At 41.2% G+C, this 25637-nt stretch overlaps 1 protein-coding gene across 3 annotated transcripts in view; it reads left to right on the forward strand.

Moving 5' to 3' along the window:
• BAZ1A (bromodomain adjacent to zinc finger domain 1A) overlaps positions 1-25637 on the forward strand; it is a 131280-nt gene that overhangs the window by 3928 nt on the left and 101715 nt on the right. For all 3 annotated transcript variants that reach the window (XR_004431676.1, XM_033188273.1, XM_033188272.1), the window contains exon 3: positions 11751-12029. Coding sequence is in view for 2 of the 3 variants with exons in the window: in XM_033188273.1 (XP_033044164.1) it covers positions 11751-12029 (279 nt within the window). In the remaining variant the exon portion in view is untranslated. The remainder of the gene's footprint in view (positions 1-11750; positions 12030-25637) is intronic.

A 25637-nucleotide genomic window follows, 5' to 3' on the forward strand; every position in this document is an offset into this window, starting at 1 on the left:
TTTTGTAGAGATGGGGTTTCACCATGTTGGCCAGGCTAGTCTCGAACTCCTGACCTCGTGATCCTCCCACCTCTGCCTCCCAAAGTGCTGGGATTACAGGCATGAGCCACCATGCCCGGCTGGGCTGCAGGCTACTCTTAACACTGCTTATGGAGTAGCCCTAAAAAAAAAAAAAAAAACACAAAAAAACCCTCTGTTTTCACTTGTTAAATCACCAATTGGTTTATGTGAATTTGTTTGAAGACTAGCCTTTCAGTGCATTATTTTGAATATTTTTCTTTTGTATTTGCCTGAAGACCACTATGCTCGCTTATTTGCTTGCATTTTTTATTTCTTGAATATAAGTTTCTCTAATCAGTCTAAAAAAGGTTTTCTACACCTCCTAGCCTTATTCGCTTCCCAACACAATACAAAGTAACTTTTGCCTGTAAATGTGGTTAGTAGAGGTTGCCAGTGCCTTTTTTTTTTTAATATTTTGTTTTATTTTATTTTATTTTAATTTAGTTTGAGACGGAGTTTCACTCTTGCTGCCAGGCTGGAGTGCATTAGCATGATCTTGGCTCACTGCAACCTCCGCCTTCCAGATTCAAGAGATTGTCCTGCCTCAGCCTCCAGAGTACCTGGATTACAGGCGCCTGCCACCATGCCCGGCTTTTTGTATTTTTAATAGAGACAGGGTTTCACCATGTTGGGCAGGCTGGTCTCGAACTCCTAACCTCAAGTGATCTATCCGCCCTGGCCTCCCCAAAGTGCTAGGATTACAGGCATGAGTCACCGCTCCTGCTTGCCAGTGACCTTTTAATTGCTTGTTTTCTGTCTGTATCTTACTTGATATTATAGCCTGCTTCCTCTTTGTCCTTCTAAGCAGCAATGGTCACCCCCTCCATTTTATCTAGTGTAGCATCTCCTGTTATTGCCTTGTCATGCAATGTATTTGTTGCCTCACCTTTTTATTTTTATTTTTGTTTTTATTTTTATTTTTTTGAGATGAAGTCACGCTGTCTCCCAGGCTGGAGACAGTGGCCCAATCTTGGCTCGCTGCAACTTCCACCTCCCGGGTTCAAGCAGTTCTCTGCTTCAGCCTCCCAAGTAGCTGGGATTACAGGTGCCCGCCACCACGCCCAGCTAATTTTTTTTTTTTTTTTTTTTGTGAGATGGAGTCTTGCCCTATTGCCCAGGCTGGAGTGCAGTGGTGCGATCTCAGCTCACTGCAACCTCTGCCTCCTGGGTTCAGGCATTCTCTGCCTCAGCCTCCTGAGTAGCTGGGGTTACAGGTGCCTGCCACCACACCCAGCTAATTTTTGTATTTTTAGTAGAGATGAGGTTTCGTCACGTTGGCCAGAATGGTCTGGATCTCCTGACCTCAGGTGATCCACCCGCCTCGGCCTCCCAGTGTGCTGGGATTACAGGCGTGAACCCCTGCACTTGGCCTGTTGCCTCACATTTTGTCTTCTCCAAGAACTTGAACTCTTTGAGACAGTGACTGACCAGGATACATCCTCAGTGATTAAATAGCACAGACTCCTTACTACATTCTCCTTAACTAATTGCTAACTCTTGATTGACCTGCTTTTTCATAGGTAAAGAAGACTCAATACCACATCAACTATAGACAAATGCATAAGCTAAGGTGCATAATTTAGTCTTCTTTTTTTTTTTGAGACAGAGTCTCGCTTTGTTTTGCCCAGGCTGGAGTGCAATGGCGTGATCTCTGCTCACTGCAACCTCTGCCTCCCAGGTTCAAGTGATTCTCCTGCCTCAGCTTCCCAAGTAGCTGGGTTTACAGGCATGTGCCACCACACCCGGCTAATTTTTGTATTTTTAGTAGAGACAGGGTTTCACCATGCTGACCAAGCTAGTCTGGAACTCCCGACCTCAGCCTACTAAAGTGCTGGGATTACAGGCGTGAGCCACTGCGCCCGGTCAATTTAGTCTCTTAAATACGATTTATTCTGGCTGCGTGCAGTGGCTCATGCCTATAATCCAAACATTTTGGGAGGTTGAGGTGGGAAGATCACTTGAGGCCAGGAGTTTGAGATCGGCCAGGTCAAAATAGTAAGACCTTGTTTCTACAAAAACAAAAATATTCTGTAATTTTGGCGAGCTGACAACAATTTTGTTTATTTTTGCTGTGGATTGTTAAAAAATGGAACAGTCAGGTCTGAATACCAGAATTTCTAGACTTGTGGGATAGGGAAATGATTTGTTGTATTACCTGGTGACTTAATCTCATAAATAAAATAACTTTTTTTTTTTTAGCCATATAGACACTTGGAATATATTTCCCAACTTTGAGTGAGTCCAGCCTTCCATACAAAATGTATGACTCTCTTCCACAACATCACTAACAGGTGGTTGAAATTATGTTTCACCCTGGCTTTTCATTGGAAGAGGTTTGACTAGCTTATAAGGCAGCCTATTTTCATTGTTCATCTGCTCTCTCTTGTTAATAAGTCAGTCCTTTCAACAGCCTCCTTTTACAGATGAGGAAACTGAAGTTGGGGTGGGGAGTAAATCCAAGATTACAGTGTCCAAAATTATTTTTCTAGTAACTGATAATGCTAGAATCTAACTCACATCAATTATTCTAGAATTTATGCTCTTTTTACTGTTTACTATCACATAGTGCTATTATGGAAAATTCTTCCTAATATCTGTTGAAGTATGCACTAAGATAATAGGGGCATTGCCTGGAATTTAAACTGGCTGCCTAGATTTTTGTGTAGATACCGCTGTGTACTGTCTTCTTAGACATTTGGTTTTTTACTATACCCCAAGTGATTAAGCTCTAGGTATTCAGTGGACACATCAGAACATGATCAATTTATAGTAGGGAAGAATGTCTTTCATACTGACGAATTCCTATACTGATGGTCAGTTATGTGTGAAATCTAGTTATAATCAAAGGCTGTTTAGTGAGCATGGGGTTTTCAAACGAAGTTGGATAATTTTTCATAGCTAGTGTCTTTAAATGAGATGTTTAGCTCCTCTTTAAGGAATAAGCCTGCCACGTGGTCCTGATACTTGGATCCATGAGTCCTTTTTTCCTGGTTGGTATAGCAGAGATTCCTAAATGCTTTTCTTTTTGAATTTTATCTTTTGTCTACTTAGCAGACATGTACTTAGTTTCAGATGTTTTAAATACATTTTTTCTTCAGACAGAATACATTTATCAGTTATTGCAATATTGTAGGTTGTAGTAACAACCTACCCCAAAACTTAGTGGCTGTAAATAACAACCCATTTTATTTGCTTTCTATTCTGTGGATTGCCAGTTTTTTTCTGCTGGTTTCTTCTGTGCTCACTCACTTAGCTGCAGTCAGCTGGAGGCTAGGCTGAAGCTGGTTGGAGTAAGAGATAGCCTCAGTCACAGGTCTGGGAACTCAGCTGGGATGGTTTTAGTTACCATGTGGTCTTTCAACCTCAGAAAGAGGCTGTTTCACATGGTGGTCCTAGAATTTCAAGAGGATGAGAATGGAACTCACTCAATATAATTTCTTTTTTTTTTTTTTTTGAGACGGAGTCTCGCTCTGTCACCCAGGCTGGAGTGCTGTGGCCGGATCTCAGCTCACTGCAAGCTCCGCCTCCCGGGTTCACGCCATTCTCCTGCCTCAGCCTCTGGGGTAGCTGGGACTACAGGCGCCGCCACGTCGTTCGGCTAGTTTTTTTTTGTATTTTTTGGTAGAGACGGGGTTTCACCGTGTTAGCCAGGATGGTCTCGATCTCCTGACCTCGTGATCCGCCCGTCTCGGCCTCCCAAAGTGCTGGGATTACAGGCTTGAGCCACCGCGCCCGGCCAATATAATTTCTTTTTTTTTTTTTGAGACAGAGTCTCGCTGTGTCACCCAGGCTGGAGTGCAGTGGCCGGATCTCAGCTCACTGCAAGCTCCGCCTCCCGGGTTCACGCCATTCTCCCGCCTCAGCCTCCGAGTAGCTGGGACTACAGGCGCCCGCCACCACGTCCGGCTAATTTTTTTGTATTTTTAGTAGAGACGGGGTTTCACCATGTTAGCCAGGATGGTCTTGATCTCCTGACCTCGTGATCCACCCGCCTCAGCCTCCCAAAGTGCTGGGATTACAGGCTTGAGCCACCGCGCCCGGCCATAATTTCTTTATTATTTTGGTCAAAACAGATTACAAGGTCAGCCCAGATTCAGGAGGTCATGAAATAGACTCCAGCTTTTGGTGAGAAGAGCATGAATGTCATATTTCAAAGGAGCCTGCACATCTTTAGCCCTCTTTGCAAACAGTCTACCACAGGCAGTTGCTAGAATTTTACAGTCGGGTCATCCTGATTGGATTTTGAGTGCTCACTGATAATCTAATATATATTATCCATCAAAACACAATGAAAACCATCATAAGAACTTGTGGACATACCTTGTTGTTTGCCCCATACTACCTATAATAATGATTCAAAAACTCTTTCTTCCTAGAATTTCTCTTGTTTCCTGTACTTGCCCTCAGGAGCTGACAAGAAGAAATATCTTCAGATGTTTGAGATGGTTCTGTCTCTTTCTGCTCCCCTTCCAGATGTCTAACTTTCTCTCTTGAAAACATATGTGTTTTTCTGACATTGTTTCTCTAACATACTGGTTATTCTTCTAGGATCTCTCTGCGCATGTCGTACCTGAACAATAAGAATTGATAATATCTATTGAGTGCACTTACATTTTAGGGGCATTTGCTAAGAATTATCTCATTTTCTTTTCTTTTCTTTTCTTTTTTTTTCTGAGATGGAGTCTCGCCCTCTCACCCAGACTAGAATGCAGTCATGCAATCTCAGCTCACTGCAAGCTCTGCCTCCCGGGTTCATGCCATTCTCCTGCCTCAGCCTCCCTAGTAGCTGAGACTACAGGCATACACCACCATGCCCAGCTAATATTTTTGTATTTTTAGTAGAGATGGGGTTTCACCGTGTTAGCCAGGATGATCTCAATCTGACCTCGTGATACACCCACCTCAGCCTCCCAAAGTGCTGGGATTATGGGCGTGAGCCACCTCGCCTGGCCTGATTTTCACATTAACATTCATGGAGGAACCAAATTTAGAAAGGTTATGTAACTTATCCAGTTGCATTCAAAGAGTAAAGCTGGGATTCATTTTTCTCTCTCCTTCGTATATATATGCATATATGCATACATACACACACACACACACATGCATACATACATGGAGAGAGAGAATGTTTTGGCCCCTAAGTAGAGTATGCTTTGTTTTTTATCTGAATTGTACTTCGTTTCTGATTTTTTTTTTTTTTTTGAGACAGAGTCTCACTCTGTCGCCCAGGCTGGAGTGCAATGGCTCCATCTCGGCTCACTGCAACCTCTGCCACCCTGGTTCAAGCGATTCTCCTGCCTCAGGCTCCCGAGTAGCTGGGATTACAGGCTCTTGCCGCTGTGCCCAGCTAATTTTTATATTTTTAGTAGAGATGGGATTTCACCATCTTGGCCACGCTGGTCTTGACCTCCTGACCTCGTGATCCACCCGCCTCGGTCTCCCAAAGTGGCTGGGATTACAGGCGTGAGCCCCTGTGCCCGGCCTAGTTTCTGATTTTTATGTCACAATGTAATCTTCCCCTACTAGGTTTTTAGTTTTTTAGTTTTCCCAATACCCAACAAATTAATAGTATGTTGCACTTTGTTCCTCAGTTTGTTCACCAGAGTGTTGGTTGACTTCATATTACAGGTGTGTTTTTAAGAAAGTACTTTGTCACTCAGCAATTTTTCCTTATGAAATAATGGTAAAGAGGAGGGGTTATCAAATTTTTTCCGCAAAGGGCCAGATAATTGGTATTTTAGGCTTTGCTTGGACATAGGATCTCTTTTACCTATCCAACTCTCTATCCAACTGTGCAGATGTAGTGAGAAAGCAGTTACTGACAACATCTAAAAATGTGGGTATAGTTGTGTTCCCAAAAAAAAAAAAAAAACTACAAAAGCAGGTGGAGGGCAGGATTTGGTCTCTGTGCCAGTAGGATGCCCACCTTTAGTGAAGAGGATGATTGAAAGAGTGCAGTCATAAATCTGACGTTAATAACCTGTATTAGCCTAGATTTACATTCATATAAAAATACTTTGTTATTTTTACTCACAATAGTAAAATGTATTTTTTGTAAGCTTCAATAGTTATATTCTTATAATGTAGAAATTGAAGAGGCATTGTAACCAACCCCCTAGAATTCAGTATTAACAAATTCTGCACATTTAAATGTGTATGATAAATGGGTAAAGTGTGAGTAGAATGACAGAAGTGGGAGAAAGTGAAGGTGCGTAATGTTAGAGATGGTGCTGTGCCGTTCGTGGGTTATGAGTAGGGGAGAGATGACCCTTGGACTTTTCTCCCTTAAAATGGCCACTGTGGTAGTGTGTCCTGCCTCCTTAGGGTAGGTCTTTGTGCACAGTGAAGCTATAATGTAACAATAACTTTGTAGAGTAAATAAACACAAAGGAAACAAATGGCACAAACATGTTGTAGGAGATAGTAGAAACCTTAGGGTGTAAAAGGGCAGCTATATATCACTGGTTTTGGCATTTGTGCCATTGTTCTCCTTGGTATTTTTAGGCAGTGTTAAATCTAAATTGTGTTTGTTGCAATTCACTGCGTTTAGCTGTCCCCCTGCCATGGCACGAAATATCCCATGTATGGGATATTTCCTACTCAGTACCTCAGGCACTTAGCTGCTGTGGCTAGAGCTGTGCTGTCCAGAACAGGAGCCATTACTTGGCCAGATAGGTTATTAAGTACTTGAAAATATGATTAGTCAGAATTAAGATAGGCAGTAAATGTAAAATATACATTGGATTTTTTTTTCTTTATTTTGAGACAGAGTCTCGCTCTGTTGCCCTGGCTGGAGTGCAGTGGCACAGTCTCAGTTCACTGCAACCTCTGCCTCCTGGGTTCCAAGCGATTCTCCTGCCTCAGCCTCCCCAATAGCTGGGACTACAGGCGTGTGCCACCACGCCCAGCTAATTTTTTGTATTTTTAGTAGAGACGGAGTTTCACCATGTTAGCCAGGATGTGCTCGATCTCCTGACCTTGTGATCTGCCTGCCTCGGCCTCCCAAAGTGCTGGGATTACAGGCGTGAGCCACCATGCCTGGCGGATTTTTTTTTTAAAGAAGAATATAAGTAAAGTATCTCAATTTTTAAAATGTTTATTACATATTGAAATGAAATTATTTTGTGATATATTGAGTTATTTTTATTTTTAAAATTTTAAATGTGACCACTGGAAAATTTAAAATTATACATGTGACTAACCATTCTATTTCTACTAGCACTGGCTTACAGACTGAAGTATAAGATATTTAAATTTGAAGTATAATTTTCTTGAGCAGTACTTAGTATTGTTTAAGTTATTAAAAGTATACTTCATGTGGTGGATATCCCAGTTACCCTGATTTGATAATTACACATTGTATACAGGTATTAACATGTAAAACTGTTATATATCAATTTTAAAAAGAGAAAAAAAATATACCTGTGTACATTATGTGCTAATTATGTATTGGCTTGAGAAGCTAAATCTTACAGATACGTTTGTTTCTATGGGAAAAAGTTAGAACTTTTTTTCTTCTTTTCTTTTTTCTTTTTCTTTTTCTTTTTCTTTTTCTTTTTTTTTTTTTTTTTTTGAGACATTGTTTTACTCTGTCACCTAGGCTGGAGTGCAATGGTGCAATCTTGGCTTACTGCAACCTCGGCCTCCCAGGCTGGAGTGCTCCTCCTGCCTCAGCCTCCTGAGTAGCTAGGATTACAGGCGTGTGTCACCACGTGGACCTGGCTGATTTTTCTATTTTTAGTAGAGACTGGGTTTTGCCATGTCATCCAGGCTGGTCTTGAGCTCCTGGGCTTAAGCATTTTTCCTGCCTCAATCTTCCAAAGTGGGATTACAGATGTGAGCCACTGTGCCTGAGCTAGAACTTTTTTAAGAAACAGGGTTGTGCTCTGTTGCTCAGTCTGGAGTGCAGTGGTGTAATCATAGCTCACTGCAGCCTTGAGCTCCTGGGTTCAGCCTCCTGAATAACGAGGACTATAGATGTGCACCCCCTGGCTAATTTTTTTCTTCTATTTTTGGTGGAGACAGGATCTCGCTTTGTTGTGCAGTCTGGTCTCGAACTCCTGGCTTCAAGTGATCCTCCTGCCTCAGCCTGCTGAAGTGCTGGGATTACAGGCATGAGCCATCGTGTCCGGCCAAGACCTACCTCTTAACATCACTTTCCCCCAAAAAAGTTCTAATAGTATTTTTAAAAATCTTTTTTTGCCCTCTGAATTCTTCCCTTCCCTTTCTCTGAATTCTTAGGATATCTGCCTTCTATCTTATAAGGATAACTGCTGTTTACTTTGTATTTTTGATGATATACACCCATTATTTCCTGAACTAAACGATACTTCAAAAGAATCTTCTTTTTACTGAATTAAGAGCCATATAACTTGGCATATGCGTGTTATTTCTGTAGATCTCATTTATGTTAAGGTATGATTAGTTTCTCTTGCTTTATTTTCATAGATACCTTTTAAAAAAGTTGTTCTATAGACATGTACAAAGGAAACAATCTAAATGGAATTGCCCCCACTTTTTGGAGATCAAGCTAATAGAGATAACCTACACAGATAGATGTACTAACCAGGAAATAGGCATATAACAGTTGAAGTACTTTTAGAATGATGGGAGAAGTAAAGATTTCAGGAAGGAGAAAAAAATTGAAGAATAATTATTTATATGGTTACATATAATTACAGAAAAGCAGAACAAAGTATAAAGCAGGAAAAAATTTTACCTGTGTCTTACCACTTAGAGGCAGCCATTGTTAACCCTTTTGCATATGTATAACCATATGCATATATATAAAAAAATTTTTTTTCAGTCTCACTCTTACACAGGCTGGAGTGCAATGGCATGATTGTGGCTCACTGTAGCCTTCAACTCCTGGACTGAAGCGATTCTCCTGCCTCAGCCTCCAGAGTAGCTCGAATTACAGGCTCATGCCACCACAGTGGGCTAACTTTTTACATTTTAAAAATATTATATTGGCCAGGCACGGTGGCTCACGCCTGTAATCCTAGCACTTTAGGAGGCTGAGGTGGGTGGATCACCAGGTCAGGAGATCAAGACCATCCTGGCTAACATGGTGAAACCCCATCTCTACTGAAAATAACAAAAAATTAGCCGGGTATGGTGGCATGTGCCTTTAGTCCCAGCTACTTGGGAGGCTAAGGCAGGAGAATCCCTTGAACCTGGGAGGCGGAGGTTGCAGGGAACCCGGATCACGCCACTGTACTCCAGCCTGGGTGACAGAGTAAGACTCTGTCTTTAAAAAAAAAAAAAAAAAAAAATTGCACTGGGTGCCGTGGCTCACGCCTGTAATCCCAGCACTTTGGGAGGCTGAGGTGGGCGGATCACGAGGTCAGGAGTTCGAGACCAGCCTGACCAACATGGTGAAACCCCGTCTCTACTAAAAATACAAAAATTAGCTGGGTGTGGTGGTGCACACCTGTAATCCCAGCTACTCAGGAGGCTGAAGCAGGAGAATCACTTAAACCTGGGAGGTGGAGGTTGCAGCGAGCTGAGATCGTGCCACTGCACTCCAGCCTGGGTGACAGAGTGGAACTCCACCTAAAAATAAAAAAAAATTATTGCAAAATGATATATGAGTAATGCTCATTTAAAAAATTTAAACAGGGCTGAATGCGGTGGCTTACACCTCTAATCCCAGCACTATAGGAGGCTGAGGTGGTGAATTGCTTGTGGCCAGGAGTTCGAGACCAGCTTGGCCAACATGGTGAAACTCCATCTCTACTAAAAATACAAAAATTAGCCAGGCATAGTGGTATGTACCTGTAGTCCCAGCTACCTGGGAGGCTGAGCCACAAGAATTGCCGGAACCAGGAAGGCAGAAGTTGCAGTGAGCTAAGATCATGCCACTGCATTGCCAGCCTGGGCAACAGAGTGAGATTCTGTCTCGGGAAAGTAAATACATAAATAAAAATAAAAATTCAAACAGGCTGGGCATGGTGGCTCATTCCTATAATCCTAACACTTTGGGAGGCCAGAGTGGGAAGATCGCTTGAGCCCAGGAGGTTGAGACCATCCTGGGCAACATAGTGAGACCCCATCTCTACCCCCACAAAAAAAATTGGTGATTATCCTAGTGTGCACCTGTAGTCCCAACTACTCAGGAGGCTGAGGCAAGACAGAATGCTTGATCCTAGGTGATTGTACCACTGCCCTCTAGTCTGGACAACAGAGTGAGACTCTCTCAAAAAAGAAAAAAAAAATTCAAACAATATAGAATTATTTAGAATCACAAAAAAAGTTTTCCTTTTCATTCCTTTCCAGTCTCCCCCTCTTTCTCCATAGGGAATATCTTTTTACAGTATGTATATAAATACATACATTTTTGTGATTATTATAATTAATGTACATGGGATTGTGTATTCATTGATTTGTGTTTTTCCTACCCATTATGCCTTAGGAATCTTTCTATAATATAGATCTCTTGCATTTTAAAAGAGAGTGGATAGGGCTGGGTGTGGTGACTTACACCTGTAATCCCAGCACTTCGGGAGGCTGAGGTGGGTGGATCACAAGGTCAAGGGTTTGAGACCAGCCTGGCCAACATGGGGAAACCCGTCTGTATTAAGAATATAAAAATTAGCCAAGCATGGACGGGCGTGGTGGCTCATGCCTGTAATCCCAGCACTTTGAGAGGCTGAGGTGGGCAGATCACCTGAGGTCGGGAGTTCAAGACCAGCCTGCCCAACATGGAGAAACCCCATCTCTACTAAAAATACAAAATTAGCTGGGTGTGGTGGCACATGCCTGTAATCCCAGCTACTAGGGAGGCTGAGGCAGGATAATCCTTGAACCTGGGAGGCGGAGGCTGTGGTGAGCCGAGATCACGCCATTGCATTCCAGCCTGGGCAGCAAGAGCGAAACTCCATCTCAAAAAATAAATAAAAAATAAAAAAATTAGCTGAGTGTGGTGGGCTATTCGGAAGGCTGAGGCAGGAGAATCACTTGAACCTGGAAGGTGGAAGTTGCAGTAAGCTGAGATCCAGCCACTATACTCCAACATGGGCGACAGAGTGAGATTCTGTCTCCAAAAAAAAAGTGGATAGAATTTTTGAAAATAAGTAAATGCACATATTAAGGAATTCCAGCAGAATAGAAGAGCACTGAATAGAATGGTTCCCCAGTTATCCCTACTGCCTGTTACCTTGAGTTTTGTATGACATTCCAGAAATCTATGCTTCTGTAGGTACTTTTTATTTTCTTTTTCTTTTTTTTAAACACAAATGAGCTCATCGTATAGTTTCAAGAAAATACAGGATAGATCAAACTGAAAATAGGTATTTTTCTATTAATATTAATGGAAATGTTAATTAAGAACTTTATACTTTTTAATGACTGATTTTTCATTATGTGAAGTACTAGTTTATTTAGCTTTTCTCTTGTTAGCTGCTTAAAGTTTTCAGTTTTTCACTGAAAAACAGATGGAACTCAAAGTCTAGTTTTGACTGATGTGCCTTTAAATTGCAAAATATACATATTTAGTTTAAATATACTTTTTCTTACGTTTGTATTAATGTTATAAGTTGACCAGTTACCAAACCCTTGAGTTCTGTGAGTCTACATAAAATTTTGCATTAAAGGCACGAAAATAACCTGATAATGCTATCAGTTTTTAATGTAAAATTTGTGAAATGATAGGTAATGGGTTTTTGTTTTCGTTTTTGTTTTTTAATCAGTGACTTTTTTGAACGAACCATTCTGTGCAACAGCCTTGTGTGGAGTTGTGCTGTGACGGGTAGACCTGGACTGACGTATCAGGAAGCACTTGAGTCAGAAAAAAAAGCAACACAGAATCTTCAGAGTTTTCCAGAACCACTAATTATTCCAGTTTTATACTTGACCAGCCTTACCCATCGTTCACGCTTACATGAAATTTGTGATGATATCTTTGCATATGTCAAGGATCGATACTTCGTTGAAGAAACTGTGGAAGTCATTAGGAACAATGGTGCAAGGTAAAGTACTTTTAATTTTTCCTCTTGGTAAGTTTATATTCACATTGCTCAAATTCAAAACACACAAAATGGTAACCTAAGAAATCTTCCCTTTTACTATGCTCCAGCTATCCTATTAACCCACAGATAGCCCTGGTGTTAGCTGTTTCTTGTATATCTTTCCAAAGCTAATTTATACATATGCCACCAAAAACATATACATGCATGCGTCTGTATGTGTATATATAACATGTCTTATGTAACAAATATATATGCACAAATTCCTTCTCTTTTTAATGCAAAAGAACATATATACTCTAGATCCCTTTTCACTTAAAAGATCTTGAAGGTTAGTCTACTGTTGCATAAGCCACCTTCCTTCTCTTTAATTTACTGTATAATAAAGTTCCATTATATGGAAGTTCCATCTTTAAGAGTAGAACTCTTTAGCTAATGGTATCTACTGTGTCCTCATTATGTCACCTAATAGTTTAAATATGCCAGTATTTATTGATTGGTTTTAGTATTTTATTTAACAAAACCAGGATTGAATTTTATATACTCCACTAAGTTGTCTTTCTTTCATACTTTCTCACACTGCTCTATTGAGCTATAACTCACATACAATACACTTCTCCTTTCTGTAGTATACAAATGCAGTGTTAGTGCTTTTCCTTTTTACCGAGCTCTTCAGAAATAAAGTGGATTTTTATATGAACATTGAAAATGACATAATCTATGGCAATAAATTAAAAATTATCAGTGTTTTCCTGAAGTCTTAAGCTTTGTGATTGACTAGTCACTGACATTTATAATAATAAACTTTATATGCATTAAAACCTTTTGTAGCCTCTTGACTTTTAGGATATTAACTGTTCTGGATGCCCTGAATACAAATTTTTTTTTCTGGATTTTAAACTTTAGAAGCCAAAATTTATTTATGTTGTTACTGTTATCTTATTTGGAGAATCATTGTAAGTTTATATGTAATGTTAGAATTAATGTCTTAACAAATTAATATAATCCATTTTAATTGTTAGGTGCTACCCTACTTGAATCTTACAAAGCCAAGCAACCAAATGTGTTTATATTAAGAACTAACTTATTTGGGTTTGAGTTTTGGGAAGTAATTAAGTTCTTTTTTTTTTTTTTTTTTGAGACGGAGTTTCGCTCTTGTTGCCCAGGCTGGAGTGCAATGGCAAGATCGCGAGTCACTGTAACCTCTGCCTCTCGGGTTCAAGTGATTCTCATGCCTCAGCCTCCTGAGTAGCTGGGATTACAGGGACCTACCACCACACCCAGCTAATTTTTGTGTTTTTAGTAGAGACGGAACTTTATCAGGCTGGTCTTGAACTCCTGACCTCAGGTGATCCACCCGCTTCGGCCTCCCAAAGTACTGGGATTACAGATGTAAGCCACTGCGCCTGGCCTAAGGCTTAATTTCTTAATATATTGGCTATTTTTGTTGTTGTTTGAGACAAGGTCTGGCTCTGTGGTGGTGGTGGTGGTGGTGGTTTTTTAAACTTTTGGTGTAAATGAGGTCTGGCTCTATTACCCAGGCTAGAGTGCCATGGCTCTATCTCAGCTCACTACAACTTCTACCTCCCAGGCTCAAGCCATCCTCCTCCTTCAGCCTTCTGAGTAGCTGGGACTATGGGTGCATTCCACCATGTCCAACTAATTTTTGTATTTTTTGTAGAGATGGGGTTTCACCTTGTTGCCCCAGCAGCTCTCAAACTCATGAACTCAAGTAATCCACCTGCCTTGGCCTCCCAAAGTGCTGGGATTACAAGCTGAGCTACTGAGCCTCACCTATATTGGCCATTCGTAATTGGCAATTGTGCCTGAAGTTTTCCTCCCTTAAGTACAACATTCTGAATGTACTCTGTTTTTTTTTAAAAAAAAAAAAAAGGAACTCTTGTTCTAATACATTTAAATAATTAAGCATAGAATTGGGTTAATTTGAAATGTGCTTGTAAGAACTAGAGAACAGTACTTTAGTTATTTTTATCTAAAAACCAAGAATGGTTACAGTTGTTAGATCCACTCCTTAGGTCCTTTGTTCCCGTGATCACTTAGATTATAAGTACCATAGGTTGGGGCTTTTGGGGAGGGTGGAGGTTGTGGAACTTGAGACTAGAGACTCCCCAATTCCTCAACTCCTCTAAAGACTGGAGACAGCACTAATTAGAGTTCGTATGTGTATTTTACTAAAATATCCTTAAGGTTGGCATCTTTTACATAGCTATTTTGTCTTCTCTGTAACTTGCTGTGAGCACTATTGACAAGGGAGTAATAGGTAAGGTAAGAATAGTAAAAACAAAATACTAAGAGGTGGCATATGAAAAAGGAGATTAATTGGGGATGATGAATTATAGGGAAATCATGATTAAAAGGAGGCTCAGTTAAGAGTTAAGTAGAAGAGGGGTCTCAAGATGCCAGTGGATAATCGAGTAAGTTTTTTAGCTAAGTAATTAAATTTTTTCAACCAATAGCAGAAAATCATCAGGAAAAGTATTTAGAAATAACTGAAAACTTCCTTCCCTTTTAAGATTTATACTGTTGTTTTTCTGTGGATTTTTTTTTTTTTTTTTGACAGGGTCTGGCTCTGTTGGCCAGACTGGAGTGCAGTGGTACAATCAGAACTCACTGCAGCCTCAATCTCTGAGGCTCAGGCAATCATCCTGCCCCAGCCTCCTGAGTAGCTGGGACTATAGGCATGTGCCACGACACCTGGCTGATTTATTTATTTTTTTAACTTTTAGTATAGATGAGGTCTGGCTATGTTGCTCAGGCTGCTCTCAAACTCCTGAGCTCAAACAGTAATCCCACCTTGGCTTCCCACAGTGCTAGGGTTATAGATGTGAGCCACTGCACCTGGCCTTTTCTGTGGATCTTATAAATCAACTACACTGTCCTATGAAGTGTGAGATAACAACATAATTTACCTTTTAAAGGGATGTACCTATACCAATCTTGCTGCTATACGATAGTCATATATTTGAGTTCCTTTTTTATACCAGACACTGATTTAGGTGCTATGGATTAATGGCTCCCCAACTCACAAAGCCATACATACTTGCTGCTTCTCAAATATGCCAGGCATGATCCTGCCTCAGGGCCTTTGCATTACTCTTCTCTTTGCCTGGAATTTTTTTCCCCAGATATCAACATGGTGAGTTCTTTTACTTCATGTCTTCTTACATATCACCTTTCATTGAAGCCTTCTGTCCTATGTGAAAGTTAGCATTTTCTTGCCCCAAGTTTTATTTATTTTATTTTATTCTAAAATTTATTTATTTTTTGCCTCCCCACCCTTGCTCCAACTTTTAAAACATTTTTATTGAAAATTTTTAAAATTGTGGACCAGGTGTGGTGGCTCAAACCTGTTATCCCAGCACTTGGGGAGGCTGAGGCAGGTGGATCACCCGAGGTCAGGAGTTCGAGACCAGCCTGGCCAACATGGCAAAACCCCATCTCTACAAAAAATATAAAAATTAGCTGGGTGTTTTGTCTTCTCTGTAACTTGCCGTGAGCACTACTGACAAGGGAGTAGTCAATAGTCAACTATAGGCATGCGCCTATAATTCCAGCTACTCGGGAGGCTGAGGCAGAATTGCTTGAACCCAGGAGGTGGAGGTTGCAGTGAACCGAGATCACACCACTGCACTGCAGTCTGGGCAACAAAGCGAGAGTCTGTCTCAAAAAAAAAAAATTTTTTTTTTAGTTGTGGAAAAATACACTTAACATAAAATTAGTCATCTTAACCATTTTTAAGAATACAGTTCAGTCCTCGCACCAACATTTTATATTTATCTTGCTTGCTTTGTTTTTTGTTCACCTTGGCACTGTATTTTCTTTATTTTATTTGTTGGTGGTTTCCTCCAGCAGAATGTAAGCTCCATGAGCTCAGGAATTTTTGTTCACTGTATTGCTAGCACTTAAAATGGCATATAGTATGTGAGCAGAGCAGGTATTTGTTGAAGTATAAATAATGCAAAACAAATTTCAAATAGAAGTGCTTTGAAGGCAGTGGTATGGTAGAGAGTGAGAGGAGGAAGTGGTTGGCACTTGAGCTAGGGTGGTCAGAGAATGTTGCTGTGGTGGAAGTGACATTAACTCTGAGAACAGAATGAAGGAGAAGGAACCAAACATGTCAAGAACTCTCTAGACAGAGGGAGAGGCCTGAAGTGCAAATAATTTAAAATATTGCTCTGACTGCTGTTTGGTGAAATGATTGAAAGGAAGTCAAGCATGGAAATCCAGGAACCAGTTTGGGGGCTACTACAACAGGCTTTCTAGTGCAGATAAGAACTTTGAATCAGATGGCAGCAGTACAAATGGAGAAAATTGGATGGATTCAGGATATTTTGGATGGAGAACTAACACAGTTTATTAATGGATGGGATGGATGCTGAGTTGGGCAGGGGAATGTGTGGGGAAAGGAGAAATTATGGATGATGAAATCGTGGATGATCTCAATTTTTTGCCTTTAGTGGATGGTAAAATGGAGAAACTTAGCTCATGCCTATAGTCTCAACTACTTGAGAGACTGAGTCAGGAGGATCAGTTGAGCCCAGGATTGCAAGGTTACAGTGAGCCAACTACATGATCATGCCAACTACACTCCAGCTTGAGTGACAGAGCGAGACCCTGTCTCTAAAATGAAGAAAAGGCCAGGCGCGCGGTGGCTCACGCCTGTAATCCCAGCACTTTGGGAAGCCGAAGTGGGCAGATCATGAGGTTAGGAGATGGAGACCATCCTGGCTAACATGGTGAAACCCCATCTCTACTAAAAATACAAAAAATTAGCCAGGCGTAGTGGCGGGCACCTGTAGCCCCAGCTACTCAGGAGGTTGAGGCAGGAGAATGGTGTGAACCCGGGAGGTGGAGCTTGCCGTGAGCTGAGGTCGCGCCACTGCACTCCAGCCTGGGCGACAGAGCCGAGACTCTGTCTCAAAAAAAAAAAGAAAAAAGATGTGGAAGCCTCAGGAAGTAATGTATCAGTTTAGCCATCTTTGCACTCAAATCAGGCCCCGTTATTTTCTAATTACTCTGATTTTGTGTTTCATGGACATGTTTATGTTACTCATAAGTGACTTTTTTTTTTCTTTTTGTGATGAAGTTTTGTTCTCATTGCCTAGGCTAGAGTGCAATGGTGCAGATTCAGCTCACTGCAACCTCTGCCTCCCGAGTTCAAGCGATTCTCCTGCCTCAGCCTCCCGAGTAGCTGGGATTACAGGTGCCCGCCACCACACCCAGCTAATTTTTGCATTTTTTAGTAGAGACGGGGGTTTCACTATGTTGACCAGGCTGGTCTTGAACTCCTGACCTCAGGTGATCCACCCATCCCTGTGCTGGGATTACAGGATTACCGCGCCCAGCCTCATAAGTGCCTCTTACAGGCTAGATAGTGGGGTAGGTATATTGGGGTTTTGGAAAGAATTAAGATGCTCTAAGAAGCCTATGCAACATAGTGAGACCCTGTCTCTACAAAAATTTAAAAAAAAAAAAAAGAAAAAGAAAAAGCCAGGCATGGTGGCATGTGCCTGTAGTCCTAGCTACGCAGGAGGCTGAAGCAGGAGGATCACTTGAGCCCAGGAATTCTAGGCTGCAGTGAGTTATGATTGTGCCACTGTGCTGCAGCCTGGGTGACAGTAAGATCTGGTCTCTAAAAAAATAAAAATAAAAATAAATACATTTTTTAAAAAAGATGCTCTTGAGTTCAGTTAGGAGAGATACAAACATGCGGACTTGCTAAATATTAAAGTTATGAATAAGGTAACTCAAGAGCATTGAAATTCAGTGTGGCATTGAGGCTAGGCCTAGCTTCCCCACACTTACCTAACACTGAATAAGTCTTTTAACCTTTGCTACATTGGATGATATCTCAGTGTTTAGCTTGCTTGTTCCAGTCCTTTGCTCATTTTTCTTTTGGCTTGTTTGTTATCAGTATATTTGTGGGAGATTTATATTAAATACTAGGCATATTAAGCTCTTTGTTATACTGCTACGAGTATGTTTCTGTTTCATTTTTTGTTTTTTTTCTTAAGTGTGCAATAAGGGTAAAAAAAACCCTTGATTGATTGATTGAGATAGTTTCTCACTCCTGTCACTCAGGCTGGAGTGCAGTGGCGTGATCATGGTTGATCTCCTGGGCTTGGGTGATCTCCCCACCTTAGCCTCCTGAGTAGCTGGGACCACAGATGTGTGCCACCACGCCCAGCTACCTTTTTATTTTTCTGTATTTTGTAGAGAGAGGGTTTTGCCGTGTTGCCCAGGCTGGTCTTGAACTCCTGGGCTCAAGCAGTCTGCTAGCCTTGGTTTTCCAAAATGTTGGGATTACAGGTGTGAGCCACCATGCCTGGCCTAAGACCTTTTTTTTTTTTTTTTTGAGACAGAGTCTCAGTCTGTCGCCGGGGCTGGAGTGCAGTGGCCGGATCTCAGCTCACTGCAAGCTCCGCCTCCCGGGTTCACGCCATTCTCCTGCCTCAGCCTCCCGAGTAGCTGGGACTACAGGTGCCCGCCACCTCGCCCGGCTAGTTTTTTGTATTTTTAGTAGAGACGGGGTTTCATCGTGTTAGCCAGGATGGTCTTGATCTCCTGACCTCGTGATCCGCCCGTCTCGGCCTCCCAAAGTGCTGGGATTACAGGCTTGAGCCACCGCGCCCGGCCAGACCTTTTAAATATATGTAACAAATAATTAAGAAATAAAGAATAAAAATACAATAAACATCCATGCATTCTCCATGTGTTAAAAACTTAAGACAAATTAAATTTAACAGAGCTTAATTGACCAAAAAACGATTTGCAAATCAGGCAGCCCCCTGAACCAGAAATAGGTTCAGAGTGACTCTGGTGCTGCTGTATGGTTGAAGAGGATTTATGAACAGAAAAAGGAAAGAGACATACAGAAAATGGAAGTGAGGTACAGAAATAGCCGGATTGGTTGCAGCTTGTTGTTTGCCTTATTTGAACATGGTTTGAACAGTTTGCTACCTGTGAGTGGTTGAAGTATGGCTGCTGTGACTTAGCTACTTGTTACAGGAGTTGGTTATAGGTTATAGTCTGTTTAAACACCCAGTTAGATTATAGTTAACCATATACAGAGAAACCTTTAGGCTGAACTTAAAATATATAGGGAAGCAGCATAAGGCTAAACTTAAAGCTTGGTAGTATTATTATTATTATTTGAGACATAGTTTCACCCTGTCACCCAGGCTGGAGTGCAGTGGTGCGATCTCAGCTCACTGCAACCTCCGCCTACTGGGTTTGAGCGATGCTTGTGCCGCAGCCTCCTGAGTAGCTGCGATTACAGGCCCACACCACCAAGCCCGGCTAATTTTGTATTATTAGTAGAGATGGGGTTTTGCCATCTTGGCAGGGCTAGTCTCGAACTCCTGACCTAAGGTGATCCGCCAACCTCAGCCTCCCAAAGTGCTGGGATTACAGGCATGAGCCACTGTGCCTAGCCTATTAAAACTTGGTTTTAATAGGATACCTTTATCTCTGTTTTTTGTTTATAGTTTGAGAAAAGTTTTGTGGGAGGCAGATAATGATAGTGAAGGGCAGACTTTGGAGTTAGACTTTGTTGGACAAATGATATCCTTTGAGTTATTGCGAGATTAAAATGAAAATGTATATATATGTATGTGTGTATTGTACACATTTTGAATTGTAGAATATGGTAGCATTTTATTGGGGGAATAATACTCTTGTTGACTTGAGGCTTATATGGTAGTTAATTTTTTTTTCTTTTGACTCTAATTTTCTATTGAAAATTAAATTTTATAATTAAACTTCAAAGATGACTTGTAATTTTAACATTTTATCTTATTTTATTTTATTTTTTATTTATTTTATTTTATTTTAATTTTGAGACAGAGTCTCGCTCTGTCACCTAGGCTGGAGTGCAGTGGTGCGACCTCGGCTCACAGCAACCTCTGCCTCCCAGGTTCAAGTGAATTTCATGCCTCAGCCTCTTGAGTAGCTGGGATTACAGGTGCCTACCACCACGACCCGCTAATTTTTGTATTTTTTAGAGAGACAGGGATTTGCCATGTTGGCCAGGCTGGTCTCAAACTCCTGACCTCAAGTGATCCACCCGCCTTGGCCTCCCAAAGTTCTGGGATTACAGTTGTGAGCCACCACGCCCAGCCACAATTTTAACTTTAGATCCTGAGTTCCTCATCATATATCCTTATCTCTCTCTATCTTTTTCACTTAAATTTCAGTTAAAATAACTTTAAGATATAAACTTGCCTAAAATGACTAGATTTCCTTTGGTTTGAATTGTGCCTTCACCACATACTTACTACCTGTATAACTTTTTGGCAAGTTATTTAACATCACTTATCTCCTAGATTTCCAGTAAAAGGCATGCAGAATTACAGAGAAATGAGATAGAGACCATTCTTTTGTTGAATTAGTTGGTATAGGTACTCAGATCTGCTTGCTTCAGTATTCTTTTCTTATTGTTTCATTTACTTTTAACTATCTCTCTTTGTCTTTTGTCTTTGAGATGGGGTTTTGCTCTGTCGCCCAGGCTGGAGTACAGTGGCACAATCTTGGCTCACTGCAATCTCCACCTCCCGGGTTCACGCCATTCTCATGCCTCAGCCTCCCGAATAGCTGGGACTACAGGCACCCGCCACCACGCCCGACTAATTTTTTGTATTTTTAGTAAAGACAGGGTTTCACCATGTTAGCCAGGATGGTCTCGATCTCCTGACCTTGTGATCTGCCCGCCCCAGCCTCCCAAAGTGCTGGGATTATAGGCGTGAGCCACCGCACCCAGCCTATGTGGTCTTCTAAGAATGCCATGCAAACAGATTTTAGGGCATCTAAGTATTTTTTCTTTATTTTTATTTTTAAAATTTATTTATTTATTTTTACTTCACTATGTTGCCCAGATGGCCTCTTGGGCTCAAGGGATCCTCCCTCCCACCTTAGCCTCCTGAGTAGCTTGGACTACAGGCACGGGCCACTGTGCCTGGTTCTCATTGTCTTTTTTTTTTTTTTTTGAGACAGAGTCTTGCTCTGTCGCCCAGGCTGGAGTGCAGTGGCCGGATCTCAGCTCACTGCAAGCTCTGCCTCCTGGGTTTATGCCATTCTCCTGCCTCTGCCTCCCGAGTAGCTGGGACTACAGGTGCCCGCCACTTCGCCTGGCTAGTTTTTTTTTTTTTTTGTATTTTTTAGTAGAGACGGGGTTTCACTATGTTAGCCAGGATGGTCTCGATCTCCTGACCTCGTGATCCGCCCGTCTCGGCCTCCCAAAGTGCTGGGATTACAGGCTTGAGCCACTGCGCCCGGCCTTTTTTTTTTTTTTGAGCAAACACAATCATTGTTTAATGAAACGTTGGAAGGATGGTGAGCTGAAACTCAAATACTTGGGTGATTCACCCATCGTCTGTCCCCTCCCTTGGAACTAGAGAATTAAATCAGGAAAAAAGATGTGGAAATCATACAACCAAGAAACATTTTGGACTCATTATGTAGTCATCATTCAGTCCAAAGATAGAATTAGAGTTTGAGAGAATCTGAAAAATTGAGTCAAAATATAATCATAAATTTGGTAATTTTTAAAATTAAAGTGGGCTTTGGGTAACCCAGTATCAGACTTTTTTCTTTTTTTTTTTTGAGATAGGGTCCCACTCTGTTGCCCAGGGTAGAGTGGGGTGGTATAATCACACCTCACCGCAACCACAACCTCCACCTCCTGGGTTTAAGCCATTATTGTGCCTCAGCTTCCCGAGTAGCTGGGACTACAGGTGCCTGCCACCATGCCCGGCTAATTTTTATATTTTTAGTAGAGATGGGGTTTTGCCATGTTGGCCAGGCTGGTCTTGAACTCCTGGCCTCAAGTGTTCTACCAGCCTCAGCCTCTCAAGGTGCTGGGATTTATAGGCATGAGCCATTGTACCTAGCCATTTTCAGACCTTTTTACAAGCATCTCTTTTTAAATAAGAATTGGCATGTTGATGTAGTCTTTGAAGTAGATACTGAAAACAGTTAATTTCTGGATAGGTAGCTGTTTTTCTGCATAATTTCCACCTTTAACCTCTTCTACTTCACCAGTTCTACCTACTGTTCTTTGGGTCTGGAAGGAATCTACATTATCTGTCAAAACATAGATATCTTCAGGGTCTGTGAAAGTCTACATTTTGCAACCACAGAATGGCTATGGAATACATACTAATTCCATTTGGGAGAAAGTTGAGTGTATGCAAGAGAAAAGATACTTGATACAGAGAAGTGGCAGAGATTCTAAAATTCTGCCTACTTGGAGAGTCAGCACTACCCTTAAGGAACCTCTGTAATATTGTAGTACATAATCTTCTATTTAGCTAGTGTACAGACTACTTAATAGTTCCAATTCTTTGGAATACAACTTCAGACATAAAAGTAAGCTGAAAATCTAAAACTGGGTAGGAAAGTAACTGCCACAGGGTTCATCCATGTGCTTTACCTCTGACTAGACTATAAAAGCTATTCAAGAGCCAAAATTAAAACATTGGTGTTAAACACTCCCAAGTTATTTTGGGATCCTTTTGAACTTTTTGTTTGTTTTTGAGACAGAGTCTTGCCCTGTTGCCCAGGCTGGAGTGCAGTAGTGGGATCTCAGGTCACTGCAATTTCCATTGCCCGGGCTCAGGCAATTCTCCCACCTCAGCCTCCCAAGTAGGTGAAACTACAGGCCCATTCCACCACACCTGGATAATTTTTGTATCTTTTATAGAGGTGGGGTATCACCATGTTGCCCAGGCTGGTCTCAAACTCCTGGGCTAAAGCAATCTGCCTGCCTCGACCTCCCAAAGTGCTGAGATTATAGGCGTGAGCCACTATGCCCGGCCTGAACTTATTTTTTAGTCACAGGGATAGCTTTTGTCTATTTGTGCATACAGATATTTGAGTGATTGCCACAGTAGGGCTCATGGGGGATACAAAAATGAATACAAGTCTTTTTCTGTGTAGACACTCAAAGTTTGAAGGAGCTAATAAAAGTTGATGGATAACTGAAAGAGAATAAGTTGCTATAAAGGAGGCACAGTTAAGATGTTCTGGGAGCTGAAAGACTTTGTGGCAGATTTGAAGCAATATGTGGTAGAAGGTACTTCTAAAGGTGGGTATCCTGACAGCAGCAAGAAGTGGGACCTAATAGCAAAGGAGAAGCTGGAATAAGCAGCAGTTACAAAACTATACTGGCAGGTCAGTATAAAACTTGGTTGCATTAGAAGACATTGCAGAACTGGAATTACACTAACATTTATTGAACTTTTCCTGTATGCTAGGCAGTGGGCTAGATGCTTTCATTTCAGTCCTTATAATCATAATGAGTGACCCAGAACTTTCAAATGTGATTTGCTCCACTTATCAGAAGTAAAGTTTATAAATTTTTAAAAATCTGTTTTTTTTCTGTTAAAGTAAAAGATTCATATATCAGAGAAAAATGCAAAAGATGAAAGCCTGGAGTTCGTTTTCCAAATATTCCCTTCAGAGATAACCACTATCAGAAATTTAGTGCATATTTCTCGACTGTTTTTTCTGTACTATACTAACATAAAAAAGTAGCAAGCAGCTTTTTCACTTAGTAATGGTTTGGATGTCTTCTCATATCAGAACATACAGATGTGTTCCTTTTTCTTTTCTTTTTCCCTGCTTTTGAGAGAGCGTCTCACTCTGTCACCTAGTCTGGAATGTAGCGATCGTAGCTCGCTGCAGCTTTGAACTTCTAGGCTCAAGCAATCCTTCTGCTTCAGTGTCCCAAGTAGCTGGGACTATAGGCATGTGCCACCACACCTGGCTAATTTTTTAAATTTTTTATAGAGAGTCTCCCTATGTTTCTCAGGCTGGTCTTCAACTGGCCTTGTGCGATCTGCCTCAGCCTCCTAAAGTGCTGGGATTCTAAGTGTGAGCCCCCACACCTAGCCACGTGTGCTGTTTCTGATTGGTTTTACATGAACTGGTTAAACTGTTCCTAAAAAGCTTACTTGTAATATTGCCTTTTTCTGAGGATGGATAAAGTTTCTTTTGCTAGCCTGGTGTGAGTTCTCTCTTTGAAGATAATAAGCTGCCTTTTCTTTCAGCTTTGACTAACAGACCTTTTCCCTGATAGAGGTTAAATCAGTAAAATGGCCGAATTGGATTTGCATCAGAGTTTCCTTTATAGCTAGGTTTACCCCAAATATCCCTGTAGTATTTGGATTTAAAATTTATAAAATGTTATCAAGTCAAGAAACCTAAGAGACTATTGTTCAGTATATGTGCTGCCGAAGTGAGCACAGGACTATGATTCAGTATTATTTTTAGAACTGCTTTGTAAAATGAAAATTATATAATTTTTTTTTTTTGAGACAGAGTCCTGCTGTGTCGCCCAGGCTGGAGTGGCACGATTTCGGCTGGCTGCAACTCCGCCTCCTGGGTTCAAGTGATTCTCCTGCCTCAGCCTCCTGAGTAGCTGGGATTACGGGTGCCCACCACCATGCCCGACTAATTTTTGTATTAGTACAGATGAGGGTTCACCATGTTGGTCAGGCTGGTCTCGAACTCCTGACCTCAGGTGGTCCTCCTGCCTTGACCTCCCAAAGTGCTGGGATTACAGGCATGAGCCACCACACCTGGCCTTAATTATTTTTAATATTATAAGCTGATACCAGTTTAGGCATCAGGTGGTAATAAACTCTTAACTGTTGGTAGTGGTAATTAGAGCTCTTAACGATTCAACCATTAAAGTATATTCCCTGTGGACTTTCTGTGTTGCATTGGTAGATTGCTTTAAGCAATTTAGATGAAGTAAAAGAAAATTAGCTGGGTGCAATGGCTCACGCCTGTAATCCTAGCACTTTGGGAGGCCAAGGTGGGTGGATGGCTTGAGCTCAGGAGTTCAAGACCAGTCTGAGCAACATGGCAAAACCCCGTCTCTATAAAATCAATACAAAAATTAGCTGGGCTTGGTAGTGCGTTCTTGTAGTGCCAGGTACTTGGGAGACTGAGATGGGAAGATTGCTAGAGCCCAGGAAGCAGAGGTTGCAGTGAGCCAAGATTGTGCCACTGCACTCCAGCCTGGGTGACAGAGCCAGACGCTATCTCAAAAAAGAGAGAGAAAATTTGCACAAAAACCTGTGATACAGAGTGTTAAGTACTCAGGGTATATTAGAATTGAAAATGAGAAAATTGACTTTGTCTTTGGGTTCTTTTGTATTGCTAGCCTAAATGCTGTCAGTGAATCATAAAATGCATTAATGTTCAGGACAAAAGAGAGCTGCTAAATATATTGATGCAGTAAGAGGAACATAAAAGATTCAAGCGAGAAACAAATAGTTATTTTGATTTAAATATGCATGCTTGGATGCCAGTGATTGGGTACGTGTGGGATTAATCAAGTAGAAGTTTTTGAGAAAGGGTTGAGTAGAAATATGAAGAAAAAAATACAGGTTAGCAGAAAGGATTACAGGAGGGAGACTTCTTATTTAGGCTCAAAGATAGTATAGATTTTTAGCAACACATTAAATTTATTGTAGTTCTTTTTCAGAAAGAAAGCTTTCATTTGGTCAGCTTACACTGCCTGCCTTTTTTTTTTTTTCTCAATCCTGCTCCTTATGTATATACTACTGAATTTGTAAGATCAAA

The sequence above is a fragment of the Trachypithecus francoisi genome, unplaced genomic scaffold (genome assembly GCF_009764315.1).
Source record: "Trachypithecus francoisi isolate TF-2019V2 unplaced genomic scaffold, Tfra_2.0 Lachesis_group3, whole genome shotgun sequence".
NCBI lineage: Eukaryota > Metazoa > Chordata > Mammalia > Primates > Cercopithecidae > Trachypithecus > Trachypithecus francoisi.